Source organism: Idiotropiscis lumnitzeri, chromosome 5 (genome assembly GCF_059441095.1).
Source record: "Idiotropiscis lumnitzeri isolate Australia: NSW breed Sydney's pygmy pipehorse chromosome 5, RoL_Ilum_1.0, whole genome shotgun sequence".
Classification (NCBI taxonomy): Eukaryota; Metazoa; Chordata; class Actinopteri; order Syngnathiformes; family Syngnathidae; genus Idiotropiscis; species Idiotropiscis lumnitzeri.
Genome location: NC_142395.1, coordinates 22,360,450 through 22,375,430, shown reverse-complemented (window position 1 = coordinate 22,375,430; position 14,981 = coordinate 22,360,450). Strand labels below are relative to the sequence as shown.

The 14,981-nt window shown below is 41.6% G+C and overlaps 3 protein-coding genes across 8 annotated transcripts; 2 read left to right on the top strand and 1 right to left on the bottom strand.

Annotated features, from left to right (window-relative positions):
• Positions 1–130: 130 nt before the first annotated feature.
• On the bottom strand, positions 131–2,539 carry cmc2 (C-x(9)-C motif containing 2). Of its 6 annotated transcripts, none has more exons than XM_088296041.1 (5): positions 2,443–2,529; positions 1,762–1,822; positions 1,518–1,588; positions 1,380–1,451; positions 131–1,294 (listed from the first exon to the last, which is right to left on the bottom strand). In XM_088296041.1, exons 2-5 carry the CDS (start codon positions 1,796–1,798, stop codon positions 1,211–1,213), a joined length of 264 nt encoding a protein of 87 aa, XP_088152167.1. In that variant the 5' UTR covers positions 1,799–1,822; positions 2,443–2,529; the 3' UTR covers positions 131–1,210. The 6 variants fall into 6 exon arrangements, with proteins under 6 accessions (XP_088152167.1, XP_088152165.1, XP_088152171.1 ...); XM_088296039.1 differs by lacking the exon at positions 2,443–2,529 and adding an exon at positions 2,092–2,414; XM_088296045.1 differs by lacking the exon at positions 1,762–1,822 and having other exon boundaries at positions 1,518–1,626; positions 2,443–2,539.
• Positions 2,540–2,827: 288 nt separating this feature from the next.
• cenpn (centromere protein N) lies at positions 2,828–6,778 on the top strand. Its single transcript, XM_088296038.1, has 10 exons — positions 2,828–3,151; positions 3,350–3,395; positions 3,473–3,532; positions 4,244–4,317; positions 4,434–4,607; positions 4,690–4,791; positions 4,928–4,982; positions 5,088–5,197; positions 5,566–5,689; positions 6,476–6,778. Exons 1-10 carry the CDS (start codon positions 2,981–2,983, stop codon positions 6,595–6,597), a joined length of 1,038 nt encoding a protein of 345 aa, XP_088152164.1. The 5' UTR covers positions 2,828–2,980; the 3' UTR covers positions 6,598–6,778.
• A 374-nt stretch (positions 6,779–7,152) lies between these two features.
• atmin (ATM interactor) lies at positions 7,153–14,196 on the top strand. Its single transcript, XM_088297276.1, has 4 exons — positions 7,153–7,455; positions 9,863–9,988; positions 11,071–11,270; positions 11,359–14,196. The coding sequence occupies exons 1-4, from the start codon at positions 7,222–7,224 to the stop codon at positions 13,127–13,129; spliced, it is 2,331 nt and encodes a 776-aa protein (XP_088153402.1). The 5' UTR covers positions 7,153–7,221; the 3' UTR covers positions 13,130–14,196.
• Positions 14,197–14,981: the final 785 nt, after the last annotated feature.

Here is a 14,981-nt window from a genome sequence, read left to right as displayed (position 1 = left end):
TTTTGTGATGGGAAGGTATTCATCATGCTCTACCGGAAGACTGTAATGCTACTGTATGTATCCGTGAGGTTGATTGTCAAGAAAACATCGCATTGTCATCCAACATCCACCATAAACGTCACAAAGTTCCTTTAAATATGAACACCCTAGTTTATTTGAATGATAGGCTACAAATCAATTTGATTCGACATCCATACATTGAGAATGGAACAGCTGCTAAAATGCTTTCACTGTCAAAATGCATCAGCAACAAAAATAAATAGATGGACAACACTGAGGTGTGACTAATATGCCCTTCTCACTTAATTAATTAAAGAATCAAAATATTAGAAACCGCTCTCAGTAGGATGCATTGCAGTTCCCGACCAGAAACAAAAGAGTCCATGTTTTTTGTGTCAATCAAAAATGAGCATCCTTGTAAAGGCAGAATTCATTGAATACAACACTTAAATCGGTTGATTGTGCTGGTGTATTGAAATGTCCTGTGAGTTGCTAATTCCCATCAAAAGATTGTGGCTTAAAGGAGGCTAACGCACATTTGAAGGCATACAGATGACGAATAAAGTTATGAGGGTCTTTCCATGTGGAAGAAAGCGGTCCGTATTCATTTGTCACTGCTTGTTACACAATGGCAAATGGTAAAATACTCTCACATGCCAACCTACACATCAATGTCATCATGATTCCAGCATCTGCATAGGATATAGAAAGTCTACACACCCCTGCTCAAATGCCAGGTTTTAGTAATGAATAAAGAAACCGAGATCTTTTTTTTTTTCCCAAAAGTTTTAACCATCATTAATGTGCCGTATAACCTTTACAGCTGAAACTAAATCATCTTTACAAGAGAAGTCGTAATTAACTGAAATTTGGTTGCGCGAGTGTGCACAACCTCTAACAAGTGGGGATGTTATGTTAAAGTTGCAGTTATAATTGGGTATGTACACTTGTGCCGTCTAAGAATGTCAGTTGTTTATTTTTATTTTCCCCTTATAAAGACTGAGTTGTACATGTTTCAAGCCACATTAATGATGGGAAAAGGTTTCAAGTGATTTTTCTTGGTCTCGTTTTTATATAACACAGAAGCTTGGCATATGAACAGTTAGATGAATGTTTTAAATCCACTGTGTATAACCCAAAACAACAAGTCATCCTCAGTTTGATAGCTCATCTGGACACTTGGATGCAAGTTTGCAGTATATTTATACTTTCAGAGCTGCTCCTTGGGTCCTTCTTTCAACTTCTTTTTCATGGCTTGTGCATGCCGTTTGCTGCGCTCCCGCATTTCCAGTCTCTATCAAAGCATAACAATGTAATGAACGGGTGAGTACGCTGTGCTTAAATGTTTCCCGTTTTACACACACAAGTGTGTCCGTCACCTCATTCTTCAGGCAGTGGCGCATGGCGCGGTCAATGTCGTTACACGTCCCGAAGAACTTTAACATGTTATGCTGCGGGCAGAGAGAGTTTGTTTCTGATGTTCATTCCGAAAATAAGTTGGTGAGTTTCTTACATACCTCAGAATGGCACTGCTTCAGGCGGTTTATGAGCTCATTACACTCATCTGTGTGCAGGTGGGGTGACAGGTCAGGGTGCATGATGAATTAAGGTCCTTATGTGTACATACTGTACAGAAAAGCAACAAACAACAGGAGCACTCAGTTAAAATATTTAATTATTAAAAGCAATCGTGATGATATAACTAAGTCAAATATGGTTGTAAAAATCCAATACGCTGCCAAATTTTGACATGAAGGATACTAATGCCTCCCCAGCCCTCTCCCTCCTGTGACGTCATTGTGATGCCGGATTCTTCACTTACCTGCACATACAGAGAATTGTTTAAAGTGAAATCTTGTTTCGATTCATCCCAACTCACACGCAAGGATAATAAAAATAGAGACCGATTAACCCTTTCCAGCAGAAGACGCAGTCAAAGTTTTTCACAAGTCAGTCAAACGTTTGGTTAAGCTACAAACTAGCAAACGCACCATAAACACATTTAAAATTTGCCCAAAATGTCGCTTGTATATTCATTTTATGCTGTTCTTTTTTAATGACAACACGGGCTACCATAAATCATCACATTACCTTGCTATCACTGTTAATGCTGTATAAATTTGAGAGTAACTCGACAAACAGCAAAAAGACATGACACTGTTTTGCGTAACTGAAGGACGGGTGGTTGAATGACAATCGGTAACAACCAATCGGTGACGACTTCCTTATCAATTCACCAATGGAGTTGGTTATTTTTCACAGAAGACGTGACCAGTGACAAAGATGCACGGGGGTTGCAAGAGAATTATACCCAACACGTCCGCAAAAAAAGTCACCGTCACCAAGAAAGAGCAATTGATTTGCTTGCGTTTATGAGGTTTATCGAAACCGCTCAACAAGTCACTGACGTTACGGTTGGAAGCTATGACAAAGACTGCACACCTAGGTCTCGAAAAGTAACTTCACTCGCACAGTATGGCTGTGTATCGTGTAGCACGTGCCAAGATGACTTCCCTCTTCTCCACCAATCACAAATCACACTCGCACTGAGTCACGCGCAATAATGCCTTCAAATGACTCGGAAATTTGATAAACCAACGGTAACCGCATGCGTCAGGAACTGGTTAATTTTTCGCGGCTGTAAACCAATTCACAAAAATTAATGTATAATTTACTGGAAATACGTTTGCTTCATTTGTGGCAGTAGGATACAGCATTGTACGTTTTAAATTGTTGAATTTTGGGAAAACGACCATCACCATGCTTTTCCCTGAACTACTCCAGTTCAACAGGGGGCGCTACGGCAATCGCGTTCCCTATTATTGACGTTATCTGATTGGTCCGTTTGTTTGCTTCATGAAGGCGGGTGTTTGATGGACGCTAGCGAGCCGTATCAACGTAACCAAGTCTACGTTGATATCGGATTCCGTTTTTGTTTCTCCACAAGAAGAGTTAAAAGTCGAATACTGTTTGAGGAACAATGGAGGACCAGATGAAGTCTTTGTTACGTCAGGTCGTTCGACGGATACCGAACCCTGTTCTAAAAGTGACACTGGAGAAGTGGGGCCATTTGACAGTGGCTCAGCAACAAAACATCGATTCTATCAAAACAAAATGGGCGTTGGCGGACGAACTAATCACCTATAGTGAGGTACATGCTGCTTTTAAATAATATTTTTTTGTTGTTGTAGTTGTTGAATTTTTAGCACTTAATTTGGCCACGCCCAGTCCTTGTCCAATAACAATTTCATTATTTGCTTGCGGGAAGATGGATGAACCGTTAAGCAGATAGTAGCTAAATATATTCTACCGTTGGTCACTTTCCGCTATTTTGTTCCCTTTCTTGCAGGAAAACGGATTGACTGTTCGTCATATAGCAGAGTTAGAGATGATATGTAAGTATTTTTTTCATTTACATTCTTTGCTCATATTTTCAGTGCCACCTGACTATTCTGTTTCATTCATCTTTTAGATGTCATTGACAATCCAAACCAGTGGATGTGGCGTGCGTTCCAACTCGTTGACCCTGAATGTAAGAGTTTGGTCTGCTAATACATATTGCTTAGGTTTTCAAGCTCTATAATTAAAGGTCATTAAGGTGCCCGGGACCCTCAGTTGACTTGGGGAGGAATTCCAGCAAGAAAGTTAAACATGCACTTAATCTGAATTTGAGTTACCTTGAGCTCAAAAACTTTGGTTATTCAGTTCTGAAACTGCTAGTCTGAATGGATTCAACTAAGTCTGAATACGCTCACTTGGAGGTAATCTCATGCCTGCCACAACCAAAAGAAATCATTAATTGAGACCTGATTTGTCAGTTCCCCATGGAAACTGATAGAAACATTAGTGCTCACGAGTTTCATCGGTGACCCAATTTAATTGAGTGGTGCCTTCCGATAAGAGTGACACGATCTGCAAGTTTTCCCGAGGTGAGTCGTTGTTCGTAAACATAACCCTTAAGATGTGTGCTGCTATTCCTGGATGAAGATTATTAAACATAAAATGACAATGCACATTTTACTTTTAAAATTTTAAAAGCCCATTTAATCTTAATGCAAACAAAGTGGAGCACAAACCAAAATCGTCAGCAAAGTTCTACCCATACCCGTCTGCAATAGCCTTCCAAAGTTATGTCATCTTTCTCCGCTCAGATATTTAAATGCCACTCCTTTAATATGCAGTTGTCATGAGTTTGATTTGGTGCTGATCAATATTTTGTCATCTTTCTTTTCACTCTATCCAGCGGATGCGCCAACTGTTGACTTGATGCAGTTCAAGGAGCAATTTAAATCTCACCTCAAGGAGCTCGTAAGACATGTAAGTGAGTCATACTCTACAGTATACTTTTCATGTGACAGATTTTGGATTTTCCGAATTCCCAGTGCTCTGAATAATTCCAGTGCCTAACGTAATCTCCACGATTGACATGCAAGGTGTCTATCAAGATGAAGAATGACACAGAAGAAGCGGTTTGGATCCGCGTTGCATGGGGGGACAGCTGCTCTCGACCAAACAACATGAAACCAACTTATGTCGTTCACTATCTTCAAACTCCTTATGTGTTTGTGACCAGACTGACAGCCAAGCAAAAGCCCCTGTTGTCCCAGGTGGAGAAAATGTTAAAAAAAAATGACATTATATGGCAACTGTGAGTTGCTTTTGTCTAAAAATACAACTTTTGTCTTTCAGGCATTGATTATTGCCACCCGACATCAGGCTATTAAGGATGCTCACCTCAGTGGACGAAAACTTTCAGCAATTCGGGATCTACTGATGCAGCAATACGAACAGGTAGGTCCATTATTGAGTACAGGCACTGTGATGCACCATATTCTATTCTTCACCCTTGAACTTTGAGAGGCGTCAATTAAGAAAAGACGTACAGTGCGTTACTGCAGTGTTATTTCTGATATGATTTGTTGTGCAGGTGTTCCCTGCCAAGTATCCCAGCGCTCTTGTAGAGAGAAGTGAAATCGCCTCACGTATGTACAATCATGTCATCGTAACCGGTTTTGTAGGCTCACAATGTTTATTGCATGTTTTTTAATTCAATTCTTAATCACGGTCAACTACCTTTTATCCCAAAGACCCCCACATAGAGCGAGAACAAGCTGAGGCGGAAGTAAATCGACTTCAGATGGCACGTGAAGCGTTTGGCGGTGGCAAGTTACCACAGCTACAGACCGCAGTTTACAAGGTAATCTAAATTCTGCTCTTATTTTGAGTTGCCATAATCGCCTATTCCCAACCATCCCCACCACAGAGGACATTTGCCAAGCATCAACTTGTTTTTTTGTTTGTTTTTTAGGTGTAGGTATTATTTTTTTGTCCCACTTGAGGCTGCCATGTTCACATTTTACAGTCGCATAACGAGCACAAGTGCTGCAGAACATGGATGACATTCTGTGTGTGACATAAAGTACTTGTTTGGACATAACTGAGTTTCAAGTGTGAAACATCACACCTCCACTCTTATCAGTTAGTGAAGTAACCCTCCAGTGCTGTCACTTATATCGCATGCGTCCTTCGGTAGACATTAATTGTGATGTGTTGACTTGTCGGCAGCTGGAGACAAAGTTCAAAGACTCACCAAACCAGGCGTTTGCAGAACGAGAGAAACCCTTCAAGTGCGTCGTCACGTTCTCGAGCACGAATCTGTTGGAGTCATTACGGCACTGCGCTTCTTCAGGTAACATCATTATCTTGGCCTCATATTCAGGAATAAGTAGTGACTTACCTTTAACGTGAGTTTGACTGCGATTGGTTAATTCTGAACACATCAACCATCCTAGTTATGAGTGTGCACACCTGCGCAACCACATTTTCAGTTTTAAAAGGTTAAAGGTAGAGTTAAGCATATTGGTCACTTTTATTGTGTATTTTTTTTTGTATGATTTATCTTTGTCTTGTTTTTCTATATCACAAAAAGCTGGCATTTAATTAGGGGTGTTGTGTAAAGTTTCATAGCCGCTGTATGGTATAAGTCAACGTGCAAGGTTATCCTTGTATGTAACTGCAACAATTTATACCATTCCCAAAAATATATTACAAAACTATAATTGAGCACAGAATATTTATGCAACAGACTTATTTTTTGTGTTGAACCAGTTGATATAAAAATATTAATCATTGTTTCAGTTGATCCACAAGAGGGCGCGCATGTATAAAGTGAAGGGGTGCGTCAATAATGAGATGGGCTTAAAAAAAATTACCAGATTGCAGTATAGCATTCACTTTTTATATATTTGGATGTTTTCCCTGTATACAGAAAATATGCATATTGTGGGCAAGTTTGTGGGACTGTAAAAACTGGGCTTGTATTGAAATGTGAACTATAATAATAAGTGATTATAGAGATTATATAGCAATAAAATAAAGACAAAGAACATAGTTTGTCTTGGTTTATGATTTAAGGTTGGTTTTAGATTTTGCTGTGTTGTTTGAAATGCACATTATGTATTAATTTACCTTACAGGAATTGCTTCCACTCCTATAACGCCTCTGCTTGCGTCCATCCCCCGAAAAAGAAGAAATTATTTCGTCATCACAGACAAAGCCCCAGGACCTTCCTCACAAATCAACCAAACTGTTAACTGACCTTTTCATCATCACCTAAACCACATCGACTAGAAATGGAATGGGGTTTTTTTAATGTCACTGCTTTAAAGTGTTATGGTTTGTGACAGTTTTATATGGTTGGTGATATATGGTCAAATGTTGTGGCTTTTTGTTTATGTTGTTCAAGTTACAGTATTTTACCAGGATTAAAGTTATTAAACATTGAAACTGATCCATTGTCTTTGTACTGTAATAGAACATTTTCTATTCTATAACGGATTTCAGTGTTTTTGTTGTGACTGGTTTTTCAGTATGTATCAGTTGCAATGCACTTTGTTATATAGGCCTGATATTTTATGTAATTTTTACATGCATACCTATTATATAAGTGCTAATGTTAAGCCCAATCAAGTGTCCCTTTAAAACCACGTTTCAGACAAAACATTTGCCATTATTGCAGCTCTATAATTTTATAAATATGCTCTTACTGTGAAAAACGGAAAATCCGTTGCTTCTACCGGTAGTCGCTATAAAGTTTTGGCGCGTGCGTCACGTTCTCGTGTCTTTATTGGACGAGCAGGCTGTCAGTCAAAGCTCGGCGACGTTATGTCACGGCCCATTCAATCGTAGCGTTGACTCGGGAGTGACTGTCAACACAGAAACATGGCTGCCTCTTCGGCGAGCCACAAGGCGAGGAACGGAGATAACGCCACCAAAGACAGCCCCGGTTGTCACGAAGAGCCCGTGTCGCAGTCTCGAGAGATTATTAAACCTTCCATCCTGGAGTTAACCAAAGAAGTGAGGACGAACATTCTGTGCACCGTTGAAGGATGTGGCAAGATCCTCCCCAACACACCTGCATTGAACATGCATCTTGTAAAGTCGCACAGAGTGAAGGTAAAATGTCTTAGAAGCCACTGGAATGTTCTCTGGGTGAACCGACGAATCAAGCTAACTTAGCTTGGCATCCCGAAAACGTTGCGATGAAAAACGCAAGTCATCCATACGAACTTGGCCGTGTAGCTCCAATGTAGTGATGCTTAAGAGATGACGTGCTGCCATTTGGGTAACAAGAAGTTCCGACATGCTTTTTTTTACGCGAGGGATGTGGCGAAGCGAAACTCAAGTTCACGAGAGTGCTAATGTTGCTTTCTCCAATCGAGTGATCATTTGCTTCACGTGGCTTTGGTCCGTGCGTTCCCCTGCATACTGATTTCTGAGTCCATTCTTCGCCACTCTAAAGGCGTTATTCATTGTTATGCTTTGTGGAGGCAGTGAATGTGGCGACCCACGATGAGAGGCTCATTCGTAGGAGGCAGTGATTCACAGTCTTTTCACCATGAATGAGGTTTGAGGATGCCAAGGATGCTTGTTGTTCTGCAACAGGCCGAAGCTCTTTGTTTAAACTGACTCAATGGCAATGGGAATTTGGCCCTTCCTTGAAGGTCGTTTTTAAATGTGAGGTGTGAAGTGCACATCTCAATGAAACCCTTTTCGAAATCAAGGAATCGCATATTAAAATGTTACGTTAAATAATTATTTTTTGGCTGTGATGCTGATGTGTCGTGATTTTCCCATACTATATGACCCTTGGAGCTCACCAATCGTTTGAAATTGAAAGCTGCTTCTTGATTAGTGATTTAATTTGAAGGGCTGGCCGGTTTGATACACACTTCTGAAACAACAAAATTGCTCAAATAACCAGAGCTGGGCACTTGACCCTTTTTTGCCGGTCAGTCCCCCGCCCTCCGGCCACGATCTGGGTAGCCTTCCGTTCTCAACCCTCCGGCCTTATTCATAAAAAAAATTTTAACGTTATGCGCAGCGCTTCATATGTAGCTGGGGTTGTTTGTAAAGTGCTCTATTTATACACTTGAGTTGAGTGAAGGCACTGATCTTATTGATAACTTCTAACAACTCTCAACAAAGTAGCAAATGGATAAATATCGATGTTTATGCTTGGAAATAATCACTTGTATAATATTCTTAGGAAATCACTACGTCCCATCACTAACAAGCTATTTTAGAACAACCCTGCAGAGGCTGCTCATGTGGTGCTTCTGGGGCACTATGTTGGGTACCTGTGCTCTAAATAATTTACTTTATATACAGAGTTCCCCAACCTTTTATGGAACCAAGGCACCCAATTTACATTGATGTATCATTTATTTAAAAAAATATATATAAATAAATAAAAAATCTCATTGTGTTTTGCAGAATGCGGAAGTTGGTTGTGCATGTACCAAACATACTGGATATTTTTGATGCAACTTAAATTTGCAAAACATTTTAAATAATTAATTCTGAACGACTTTAGAAAATACTCTGTACTGAAGTGCAGTGTTAACATTAAAACTGTGCCTAATTTTACGGTGGCTCAAATCAATAGAACTCTTGAGGACAAAAACTTTGTTTTTTTTTCTGAACACTTGGGCCTCTATGCAGCTGTATTTTAATAATGATCATTATGCTGGTACTTGGACAGCCGTGTGTTTTTGAGGTGGTACTTTGTGTCATAAGTTTGTGAACCTCTGTTTTGGAATTTGGATATCTTGAAGCATTATTTAATGACAACATTCAGCCATGGGAAGGTTGTTTTTAAGGTTTACCGTTTGATATTGATTCCAATGTTTTTTTTAAGTCAGGATTCTGCCTCGATTGAGTGGCATTCTAGCTTTACACCGTTTCTGTCATGCGAATTAGTGCAGTATTTTCCCCTAAAAAAAAAATTCAAGTCAAATTGAGTGAGACCACACAAATTTTTTTGAGCACAGCGGTCCGATTTGTACTTGCTAAGAATGGCTGATAATAAAGATGAAAAGACGCCCTCAGTATGCTGACTGGGGACACAGATTGAGTCTGTTGTTTCAAATTCACAGCGAGGTGGCAGTTTTGTCAGATGCAGTAATTGTTCTCTGGTCGACATGACGGAGCGCTTTTAGATGCTCGAATTACTCGCTCTGTGTGCCTCGTGCGCATTATTCATGCCTTTGCTCCACTAGATCATTGCATAACATCAATGTGTCTGCTTGTCTCTGCAACCGAACCCTTATTCAACATGACTCGAGCTATTGCCTCTAAGCATAGAATTCTTTTCAAGGCTAAAGCATTCATTTTATACCTCCGATGTTGCTTACTCCTTATGATAAACCTGAATATGTTTATCAGCCTTTCTGCTCCCTCCGGTGATCAGATGGAGGTGACCTTGACCACATTCTGGCTGCAGCATGACAAGTTGGGTTTTGATTATCGCAATGTTTAATCATTGTAAAATTACTTTATCTCGTGTGTCTTGTCTCCCCAGGATGGTATTGTCAACCCCACAATCAGAAAGGACATGAAGGCATCAAAAAAGCTTTACTGCTGTCCCATTGAAGGCTGTCCCAGGGGCCCTGGAAGACCCTTCTCCCAATTTTCTCTGGTGAAACAAGTAAGTCATCACAAATTCTAAACGTGTTGAATCAGTGCTTCTCAAATAGTGGAGCGGGTTCCCTGGGGGGCAGGCGCCAACCAGGGGGGGCGCGTGTGACCCTCGGGAACATGTTGGGTTTTTTTTCCCGACGTACTACAATAAAGTGTAATTGCACATCCACTCCAGTAGTTGGCAGTGGCGCTCCCCTTGCCCATTGTGCGCAGCAAGTATTAACTCTTCGGTGTAGGTTTGTTTTGTAACAAGAATGATATTTATAGATGCAAATTGTTGGGGGTGCAAATTGTTTTTTTCTTGCTGGGGGGGGCGTAAGAAAATAATTGAGAAGCTCTGCATTAAATGGAAATACAATGTAATTAGTTGTCTGCAGTCGACGTACATACAGTGCTTCCCTCGTCTGACTTTTGGGTAGAGTGTGGGTAGAGTTCCCACCCAGTGACTTTGTGAAATTATGTGGCTGATAGTGTTTGTTTTTGCTCTGTGATTGATGAGCGACGAGTTCAGCCACAGAAAGCCGAGTAGGCTCCAGCTCGCCACGACTCTAGCGGAATTAGAAAATGGATGTATTATATTTTCTGTTTTTATATATTCACGTATATGATAAATACGTTCTACCTGGCCGTGCCAAGAAAATGGAGCTTACACAGATCCAGTAGAAAGGAAACCTCCCACACAAATATTTCACGTGCGAGTCAAATCCTCTTGAAACGATTCCACCAATAAATTGTCATACGTACATTGAGCCCTGATATTCAAGACTTTCAGGTTGTGTTGTCATTCTTACCTTTGATTACAACAGTTTCCCTCCCATTTTGTCTTGGGACACCACCCTTTGGCCAAAGTTGCCTCTGTTATTCTTAGTGTAACACTTTGTGATATTTATCCAACTAATTTCCACGTCACTTAGGGCTGATTCCTGCAATTCACATTCGTGCCTGTGGGCAGTTAATTCCACTTTCACTTCATTTCCAACCTCGCCTTAATTTGACGCTGACGGTTCTCCACTTTTTAATTATTATTTTGTTTTTTTATCACGTCAGTTTTGTTCTAAACATAAAGGTTCATCTTGAATGTTTTCCCAGCACTTTATGAAGATGCACGCAGAGAAGAAACACAAGTGCTCCAAATGCAACAATGGCTACAGCACCGAATGGGACCTCAAGAGGCACATCGAGGACTGCGGAAAGACTTATCAGTGTACCTGTGGCTGCCCCTACGCCAGCCGGGCTGCACTTTTGTCGCACATCTTCAGGACGGGACATGAGATTCCTACTGAGCACAGGTATGCGTTCACTCTACCTAAGTAACTATTGCCGTTCAAATGAGAGAAGCCGTGTCAGTCCTAATCTATGTATTTGCTTTAATTTCAGAATTCCACCAGTAAAAAAACGGAAGATGGAGAAACTCTCCATGAGTTCTGAAAAGGTCAAGATCACCGACCCTGTGATTATCCCTTCTACTCATGAGCTAATAGAGGATTCTTCATCTACTGACATCATCCAAAGTCCAGACTCTGCCAGTCAGGTGTCCAGTGGCCACAAGAGCCTCCAGAAGCAGCTTCTCCCCAAACCCAACATGGCATTGGTCAGTGTGCCTGTAATGCAGCTGGCCCACCTCCCTGTCCTCCTTCCATCCACAGAAAGTGGCGCTCTTCGGTCCGTTGTGCTGGCAGTCAACAGCCATGGCTCTGTTAGCACCCTTCACCTTCTGCCACAGACCTCCGGAGCTGTGGTACCCCAGTTGGATGCTAAGATCTTAGGTTTCCAGGATAGTATGCCAACTTCTCGTTCTTGCCTGGGGCCCATCAGCACAGGTGTGCAGGTTGGACTTGACAGTCTGGTTGCACAGGACTCAGGCGGCATCCTGGGAGCTCAGCGAGGAAGGAGCACCTCTACCAACATTCAGACCGACAAGTCCTACCTCTCAAAAATGCCTCTGGGAGTTGCGGAGGGGATGGGATTGTGTTCTGTGGGAGAGTCCTCCGTGTCCTCCTGCTCCCAGACAGACATCAGTGTGAGTGCCCAAGTCCTCCTGCCAGTCAGTGTTCAAACCCAGACGTTCAACAGCCGGGTTAGAGCCACCTCCACTATCAGCGCTCAGACTGACAGCCAATCCTTGAACCAAAATCTTTGCCCCTCCTCGTCGTCATCTGCGCCACCAAGCAAAACTAGGCAGACGCAGACCTACTTCACAATCCCGCAATCCAATGACAAGGCTCAGGATCAAGTCATCATGTGCTCTGACCTTTTCAGCGGCGATGCACTCAGCGTTTCCACCCAGACTGCAATGCACATAGACGAGCCTCTGGCAGGCACAGGAAGCAGTTTATATGAGGCTGCAAAGGTGGCAGGAGGCATGTGTTTCGGGGCTCAGACGGATTTGCTGAACTCGAACAACGTGGCAGACAACCAAACCCAAACCATGACTTTGTTAAATGACCTGGAACACATCCTCTCCGACAGCATGTCAGGCCATCAGGTGCTGACCACTGCCGCAGCTGCCTGCGATTCGAACCTGGGTCCTGTTCAGGAGCAGCACGGCGCCATTGACTTTGATTTTGAAGAGTTTCTCAGCTATGTACACATTCAGACGCAGACAGAGGAAAGCGATCTCGAGGGCCTGACCAGTGACACACCCTTAGAGTCCTTAGACATCCAGACCCAAACCGATTTCTTCCTGATGGATGAACTGGATGAAAGTGAGGGACCAAGTCGAGGCCAAGCCAGTGACCTGGAGCTATTTGATACCCAGACACAGACCGAACTCAACTTTCTTCTAAGCGCTGGAAGCAACATGCCCCTGAGTAGCATTTTGCGCCATTCAAGCTTTTCAATGAGCACAGAGTCCTCCGACACCGAAACACAGACTGACCTGCACTCATTTGCTCCGTGCCTCCCTGTTCAAACCCTTGTTGGTCAGGGGGACCAGGCGAGGCTTTTAAACAGCACAGAAACGCAGACCAGCCAAGCGGAAGGCTTCGGGCACCTCTTCCACACAAGCAACGAAACGCAAACAGTCATGGATGACTTCTTGTCGGCCGACTTGCTGTGGAACATGGATTCTCATTTCAGCTCAGTGGAAACGCAGACATGCCAGGAGCTGTGCGCTCTCTTTCAACAGACTGAGAAACCAAACAGTTGAAGTTATCGTTAATGACGCTGCTTGATCTTTGCGACACGTTTCCCGTGTCTGCCTCTATCATTGGAATGAGTGACGGACGCCCCTCCCCCCGGTGGTGCAGCAATGAAGGTGGACGAAGTTTGAAAATGTCTTTAAATCATTCCACGATGGTCATCTTTGTCGAGCGTTTCCGGGTTAATATACGACTGCTTTGTGCACTTTATTAGGTCAAATAGGTAGGAGGTTTCAGCTCCTGACCGTTTATGGATTTATTTGCACATACGTGTAACAATGTGTCTTGTCTGAAATGCTTTCTTAGTTCAGTGTTTGCTAGTGTATTTTTTTGGGGGGGGCTGCTGTTTGTCCTGAATCCCGCAGATTAAAATCTAGCACATCAATTTTACTTCCGCAATTAGTGCAAATGGCTGAATTTAGAGAAGCATTGACTGCATGAAAAATCACTAAAGTGTACAGTTAACATTGTGCACTTGGATTATGTGTTTAAAATGTGCATGAGCTTTCAGTCAGTAAAAAATTGTGATTGTTTTTTTTTTCCTCCCATTTGATGGCTGGTTAGCACACATTTGCAGAGCTGTACAAGTGTTCTGTTCCTAAACAAACAACGAACCTCTTGACAAATCAAAAAATATAGCATTTGCACATAAAAAAAAAAATACTATCAGTCAAGGATGTGTGGTTCTTTCGATAGAAAACTCTTCCGACTAGCCTGTCTGTCTTTTGACTCGTTCATTATCTTGGTGTCAAATGTATACGCTGACGGTAATCCCAAGTCGTCACTTTGGATCTTCCGCATTAGATTACTGCACAGAAACACAACTGATTAACATTAACAGCTATTTTGGCACAAGTTCAACTTGTGTCATTCTCTTTTCAGAAAACTCAATTTCATTGCTAGTTTTTTTTTTTTTTTTTAGTCACTCAAAACCTGTTCATTTTATTTTACCGGGTTGCACTGAGTTACCTCCAATTGCTGGGGCACAAAAAGCAGGTAAAGCTTGACAAAGGGAACAAATTGGTTACGTCATTTATTTTTGCTTTTTGGTGCCTTAACCTGAAGTGTGTGTTTGTTCTTTCATTCTTATGTTCTGCTACAGTTTTTTAAAGTAACTCTTTTGGATGATCAACCTAAGAATATCTTGGTATTTTGCATGGTTATATATTTTTTTTATTCTGGTTGCATGCTGTTCCTCGTAGTTTCCATTCCAAAACGTGTCGCTTGATAATGCAATGTTGCATTTTTACTCAAAATAATTTCTTTGATGCCCTCCCTATTTTCATGGTTGTTGAAGCCGATGTACAAACGTGGTCTATTTTCTTCCCATCAAAACATTTGCCAAAGGTATTCTGTGTTCATATTTCTTAACAGATGAAGTTACAACATTGTATCGGACACTCAGTTTGTTGGTTACAGAAGCATAGTTATACTGGTCTTTTGCTCCAATTAGATGCCTTTTTGTTTGTAAACTACAAAGCATTTCCTTTGTTGGGAGATTGCATGTATTGTATGTTGCGGCTTAACTCCAGAAAATTCTTAATAAAGTGCTGGAACGTAATTATTTTGATCTTATTTTCTCATTAGAATGAATGGTAGAAAGGGTCTTGTGTGCTCAGGGACGCTGCCGTGAAAATAAATCTTACTGGGCCCCCTCCCAGCCGACCATTAGGCTGGTGGAACATTTTTACACCCTTTTACATAAAGCTATGCATTTTATTAACATTTTAGACTATTCCCATAATTGTGAAACCAAAAATGACAGTTACTTGGTAGCGTAAGCACTGAAAAGAATGAAATTCATGTGGATTAAATTATTTGCCGCAACACTGAGACCAAAACCATCTCTAAATAATTGAA

Coding starts and splice junctions, on each gene's coding strand:
- cmc2 (XM_088296041.1), bottom strand. CDS start 1,798: ATGACGTCACAGGAGGGAGAGGGCTGGGGAGGCATTA. Junction 1,589..1,761: donor AGAGGGCTGGGGAGGCATTA/GTATCCTTCATG, acceptor TCATGCACCCTG/ACCTGTCACCCCACCTGCAC. Junction 1,452..1,517: donor TGAAGCAGTGCCATTCTGAG/GTATGTAAGAAA, acceptor CTCTGCCCGCAG/CATAACATGTTAAAGTTCTT.
- cenpn (XM_088296038.1), top strand. CDS start 2,981: ATGGAGGACCAGATGAAGTCTTTGTTACGTCAGGTCGTTCGACGGATA. Junction 3,533..4,243: donor CCAACTCGTTGACCCTGAAT/GTAAGAGTTTGG, acceptor CACTCTATCCAG/CGGATGCGCCAACTGTTGAC. Junction 4,983..5,087: donor GAGAAGTGAAATCGCCTCAC/GTATGTACAATC, acceptor TTTATCCCAAAG/ACCCCCACATAGAGCGAGAA.
- atmin (XM_088297276.1), top strand. CDS start 7,222: ATGGCTGCCTCTTCGGCGAGCCACAAGGCGAGGAACGGAGATAACGCC. Junction 9,989..11,070: donor AATTTTCTCTGGTGAAACAA/GTAAGTCATCAC, acceptor ATGTTTTCCCAG/CACTTTATGAAGATGCACGC. Junction 11,271..11,358: donor GAGATTCCTACTGAGCACAG/GTATGCGTTCAC, acceptor CTTTAATTTCAG/AATTCCACCAGTAAAAAAAC.